This window comes from Pinus tabuliformis, chromosome 2_2 (genome assembly GCF_031772625.1).
Source record: "Pinus tabuliformis cultivar Carrire ecotype Pingquan chromosome 2_2, CPIR1, whole genome shotgun sequence".
Taxonomy (NCBI): Eukaryota; Viridiplantae; Streptophyta; class Pinopsida; order Pinales; family Pinaceae; genus Pinus; species Pinus tabuliformis.
Window position 1 is genome coordinate 796,790,114 of NC_142300.1, and position 6,075 is coordinate 796,796,188.

General features: G+C 40.0%; 1 protein-coding gene across 1 annotated transcript; it reads right to left on the reverse strand.

The window, feature by feature from the left end:
- Positions 1–1,483: 1,483 nt before the first annotated feature.
- LOC149195099 (mannose-6-phosphate isomerase 2-like) lies at positions 1,484–5,536 on the reverse strand. The gene is made up of 5 exons (XM_089405247.1): positions 4,972–5,536; positions 3,429–3,596; positions 2,689–2,904; positions 2,306–2,572; positions 1,484–2,206 (listed from the first exon to the last, which is right to left on the reverse strand). The coding sequence occupies exons 1-5, from the start codon at positions 5,272–5,274 to the stop codon at positions 1,862–1,864; spliced, it is 1,299 nt and encodes a 432-aa protein (XP_089261373.1). The 5' UTR covers positions 5,275–5,536; the 3' UTR covers positions 1,484–1,861.
- Positions 5,537–6,075: the final 539 nt, after the last annotated feature.

Sequence of the window (6,075 nt, forward strand, 5' to 3'; positions counted from 1 at the left end):
AAAGTGCAGATTTCTGAAGTCAACTGCAGCCCTAAACTAGGGCAGTTAATACCAGTGAAACCAGAGGTCAAGTCACCTAGATTTTTGTGCCAAAAATTGCGGCCTGCCTAGGAGAGACAACCACACCCAATCCACACTTCTTGGAGGGTCAACACTGGTCAAAGATGCTTACTGTCCTGTTTCTGCGTCCTTTTTGCCCTAGGATGACTTCCTTTTCATCCACACGTGTGAGAAAGAGAGAGAGACTCTTTCTGCGCAGGAGACAGAGAGAGGTGTGTGAGAGTGAAGTGTCCAAATGAGGAAAAAACTCCTTGTATTTATATGCAAGACGTTGAGGTTGAATAAACATGACTGTTGGGCTTTTGAGCCTACATAAGTTGCTGGCAGACTTGACAATTTGTCCATAATCAAAATAAATTCATATCTTTATGAATACATATCGGAATCGGATGATCTTTAGATCAATCCTACACCTCTCGACAAGAGGAATCTAATAAAAATATCGGCAACCATAAATAAGGTGACCCACATGGAGTTCGGCCCTCGTTGCCAATTTTAACATGTTCCAAACAAGACATGTTCCAAGCCAAAAGTAGATTTCTCCACGGCTGACCCTTGGCTGGTAAGGCAGCCATTGTAGACTTGGACAAGGCAGTAAAATAACGACAAACGGAAGTAGCAGCTGAAGAGGTGATAGCTCAGGCAGAGGCATGGGTGAGAGGCCAGGGAACTCAGAGACCCAGGAGATGAAGTTCTTTCAGCTTGCAGAAATGTACTAGGTAAATGAAGACCCTGGTGGCCCAAGCAATTGCTTGGGAGTGCAAGGAAATTGTGGACCTAATGCACCAGCTAGGCATATTTGAAGGGATGTTTGAAGCCTTTGTGAAAGGGGTCTTTGGTATTGGCATTTCAGTTAAGAGAGTTGATGGGGAATTCGGCAGGGCAAGGGAAGCAGAGGGGTCATGCAGCTTCAGGGGCACCCATGAAAAACCTGTTGTCATTCTGGAAGAACCTCAGCCACAGATGCCTCAACCAGCAGACCAGACCAAGCAACAGTCCAAGGGACACAGCCAGGAGGACCTAACTTTGGAAATTGCCCAAAGAAAAGCCCTCCGTCTTCTCGTATTTAGCTATGTGTATATAGTATATACAGTACGCTGTCAGCATGGTCAACCTACAGAATATAGATCCTCGAACAGCCATGCCAATTTGAACCATGGGTCATGCATGGATTGTTGAAATACCAATTTGAAAATAATCAGTTTCAAAAGCACTTTGCATGCTTGATCGTTAATGTTTGCTATCTATATTGCAACCTGAGGCATAGATTTATCATTTTGTATATAATATTCACAGAAATAATAGAAAAGGGGCAGACATAATGAAAAAATCAAATCAAATAGTAGAACTGTAGAAAAAGAAAATGCTCAAATATAAAAAGAATGCCCAACATGGAAAAACACTGATGATTTGAAGGACAAAATACAAAATATCTAAACAATTACTTGTCCACAAACATCTCAATATTCATTAATAGGAGCTTCCAAGATGTATGCCACAATGCCTGAAGTAAATGTTTGAGTGCATATTTATCATTGAATACTCCCAAACTCCCATTTACATATTCCTAGAACCAGTTATATCTTTTGAGCATAACATGCCACATGTTCTATCAACTCCCATCAATCCTTGTTCACCAAACTTGCGCAGTTAAAATGTGAAGGTTTGAACCTGACAAATTCTGAACAACTGAGTCAGATAGGCCCAGAACATAAAAGTGTGACTGATTTGGAACAAACTCCTATATCCAAGAAATGGATCATACTTGGCAAGATAATTGTTTATTTCTCTGTCAAAATTGCTACTCAAATGCTTTGCTGTTGATTCCAGCCCGGTACAAATGTAGAGGGCTGCATGCTTTATCAGCATCTCCATCTGCTTCAATGATTGAAGAAATCTCAAGCTGAGTAGCTGCTGGCACAAATAAAACATCTCCTTGCTGCAGGCTGCTGACTGACTCGTTATTTACTGTCATTACTCCCTTACCATACATAACTAGAAAAATTGATGGCCCTGGGACTGCAGGAAAAGTTACAGTTCCACTAGAGGGAAGGATGCAACGATCAACTTCAAATTCATCAAATGGTGGTGAGTACCTTGATGTAAATTCATCCACAGGTACTCCTTCCAAAATTTCTGGCAAGCCCTAAAGAAGTTCCACAAATGGAAATGTCATTGACCTTTCCTAACAAGGGATGATAAACTGCTTGCAAAGAAAAGGGAAATTTTGCTTGATAAGACATACCTGTTTGTACGTTAGCATTGAGCAAAGAGTTTCAACATCACGATACTTTGGGGTTAAACCAGCCCGCACAACATTATCTGATGTAGCCATGCATTCAACACATTCCCCATACAAATAGGCATGTGGTTCATTTGCATCCAGATAAAGCGCTTCTCCTGGAGCTAGCTTGATATAGTTGAAGAAAAATGCAGACAAAACCCCAACATCATCTGGGTATTGCTTTTCTAGCCTTAGAACAAGTTGCTCCTTTGGAGTTAAAGTCCTTATCTGTTTGAACATATAAATTTTCAGAATCATCCTCTGGGAGGAAGCTGAATGAAACATTCAAGTTCCTAATATTTTTAAGCTTCAAATAGTACATAATAGGATGTTCAGTGACCAACCTGATTCTCCTCATTCAACCGCCTTTTTATTTTCGACAGTGCCTCTGCCACTGCCTCTTTATTGAGAGTCATGAGTTGAGTGAAAGCAGACCTCAATGGATTTTTCACATAAGCATCAATTTGCTCGTGCAGCTCTGCATTCATGAGTGCTTGTGCTACAGATTCTCCAACAATATTCTCAATCTCAGGCACAGTTTGCAGGACATCCTTAAGCTCCTGCAGCAAGTATAGAATGTAAATATTGAAATTAAACCTTCTTTATGGTTATGATACTTAATAGCATTCCCTCTGAATGGAACTGCACTTAATCCAAAATGCGAAGAGCAAACTACTACGAATTTTGCATTGCGCAAAAGCTCGAGTTTCATTGGAGTCCAAACCTAACACACTCTCTTCTCTCATGCCCAGGTTTCACGGCCATCATAAATCTGATAAATTAACGGTTCCAAAGTTATACCTTACTTCCACCTAGAAACAGATTTCCTTGCCACTCCCTTATTCACAAACTATTTATTAAGATCTGATACAATAAGCCACAATCCTAATGATTTAAAGTGCTTTATCAGAAAGTACCCTAGCACACTCTGGCTACCTCTGTTATTAACAGCTTTGAAGTGTGTCATGTCATTGTAAGGCTTCTAATGCCTAAAATAAACAGTGCACTTGTGAAAGTATTGCTTGACAAATTAAGGAATTCAGGGAGGAAATTCTGAAAGTTGATATAAGGAAACAAATGTTACCTGTGCACTGACAAACCCACACAAGGCCTCAGACTCAGTGAGAGCTAAAGCCATTTCAGGCTTATGATTAGAATCCTTGTAGTTCTTTGGCTGAGCTTCATGTAAAAGCTGAGCAAGATCCTTGTCTGGATGTGCTTGTATAGATGAAGCTTTCCCTACTGAAAGAACCTGCATAAATTATACAGATTTAGAAAATCACCACATGGATCAGTCCCCATAGGAAAAGAAAGCTCAAACAAAACTGTGTTAAGAATAAATTTCAATATTAGAGCACACGGTACTTAACATTAGACATTAGTCTTGATCCATTTCTTTTAAACCACCACCTAGAGAAGGAAAACCGAATTTTATCCAGAATTATACCACTTAAATTATATAAGAGGCAAGAACACCCTAAAAAAGATATATACCCCATCTAATGAAACTAGGTCAAGTCTGTGGAAAACTGCTGCCTAGAGCACTTCATCAAGAACCTAGATACTATTTGGCTAGGTTGGGCAGACTCACTTTTACTTTTGACATGGTGGAGCAAGGTGATTGACTGTCATCTGAAGAGCCGAGGGCACTATCGGCTATGACGCCAAAATACTATATTATGACACTTACAAAGATGTACCATGATTGATATGAAAATTGTAAGTGGATAGACCGTGATGATCAAAACTTCATAAGCTGCCAATGTGAACCTCCCAAGCCACAGTGAGAACATAGGTGCCTAATAAGCATGAATTTAGGCTAGAGGCTTGAGCCCTGAGCTTTGCCCAACTCAAAATAGAAAAGAAAAAGAAAATACAATGTCGGTTTACTTTGGCAAGTCTCAACCAGATGACTTCAATATCAGTTGAATCACAAAAGCTTTTGTAGCAAGTTCTAAAAAGGATTCAGCAGAAGTGTTTCTACGTTACTTTTATCAAAACTCCCCATACGCTGAAGTTTAAACTTAATAATACCCATTTTAACATAATACAGCCGTATTTTTGCCTAGCCATGAATCAGAGAAATATAGTTTTGCCAGTAGCTTCGTTGGAAAAGCTCTCCAATAATTTTATTTGTTACTTGAAAATAATTTTGAGGTCTCCAAGTTATCAAATCAAAGCACTTTCAGTGTTCAGACCAAAATACTCAGTGTCTTTGATGGCCCAGGATGCAGAGCATATTGAGAGATGCAACTAGATGCAAAATCTGGGTGGGTTTAGCAGAATAGATAAATATCCATACCAATTGTCAAATCAAAGCACTTTCAGAGCTCAGACCCAGGTTCAAATCCCTCAAAAGGCATGATGCGGCATTAATGTGGTTGAAGATATGTTGTGGCATTAATGTTACCAACAGAGTCAACTACTACAGACTGGATGGAAGTTCCCAACATCCTCGATGGCGCAGGATGCAACTCAGGATGCAGTTCATATCAAATAACAAGTATAAGTGCAAGTCAAGTGCAGATAGAAAAATTCCCACACCCCATGGCCTGAAAATAAGGCAGAGCACACTTTGAATGTCAAAACAGAAAACTAAAAAAAAGACTCTGAATTGAGAATTGCACCTTAAAAAGAAAGGGGAGATCAATTCCCCATCGCTCCACGACATTATCTCCGAGCGCCTCAGGATGCTCCTCCAGCCACCTCTTCAAGGGCACTTGCTCTCCTGTTTGTAATATAACGAGCGAATGTCCTGAATCATGGGTACCCATCCATAACTCTGCATAGGGTTTGTCTTCCTCTATTGGGGATCCAGTTATGAGCGAATACAGCCTGGCAACCTCGCTCGCATACCCATGTCGCCCCCATTCGTAGTGCTGGACTGCGCAGCGCAACAACAGGGGCTTCAATTCTCCTCTTCCTCCCATATCCTTCAATTGAATCGAATATGGAATTCTGGCACAAATCTGAGAGTGCGAGCTACCATTGTACGCTCCTATGTGGCGGAAATTTTAAAGCAGGGAACGGGCATTTCAATGGTGAAACGTGACATGGGAGCTGTCAGACAATGCAAGTAAATTTTGAAAGCCGACAAAGAGGTGACATCTTTCCCACCTCCAAATGCACGAGAATAATTAAGAAGGATGTTGGTAAGCTTGATGCTTACGCCACCCTGCTCAAGTCACTGGGGCTGGAAGTGAGGAGCAAGAGGACATGGTATAACGGCACCCTGCTCAAGTCACTGGGGCTGGAAGTGAGGAGCAAGAGGACATGGTATAGGCCACGAGCACTCCTGGAATTTCAAATCTATTTTGCCGGTCAGATGAAAATTGGATGAAGTTTTTGCATTTTTCATACTTTTCACTTTACGTTTTATTTAAATTTGTGAGTCTCGATCTCGATCTCTTCCTATGTGAAAATTCTCTTTCAACTACTCTTACATTTTTTATTAATATCTTCTTAATAATGCTTTATTTTTTCTTGTCCTAAAGTTAGGATATGTGTTTCAAAATAGCATACAACTAGATTTTACAAAGCTCATCAGCTTTTAGAGATAAATAATTTCGGTTATGTACTTAAATTTTAACTTATAAAAAGCACTTAGAAAAAAAGACCACATAGTTAACCATCTGCAAGTTTCTGCAAGTTAAGACAAGGAATACAAAGTGAAACTATGCCTTAAGGAGTCTTATTAGATAAAGAAAACATGACATAAACATAAGCTTGTT

What these genes read in the sequence shown, in the direction of transcription:
- LOC149195099 (XM_089405247.1), bottom strand. Translation starts at nt 5,274, where the DNA reads ATGGGAGGAAGAGGAGAATTGAAGCCCCTGTTGTTGCGCTGCGCAGTC. An exon ending in GGTTGAATGAGGAGAATCAG is followed by an intron (nt 2,573 to 2,688) that starts GTTGGTCACTGA and finishes ATGTTCAAACAG; the next exon opens with ATAAGGACTTTAACTCCAAA. An exon ending in CAATGCTAACGTACAAACAG is followed by an intron (nt 2,207 to 2,305) that starts GTATGTCTTATC and finishes GAACTTCTTTAG; the next exon opens with GGCTTGCCAGAAATTTTGGA.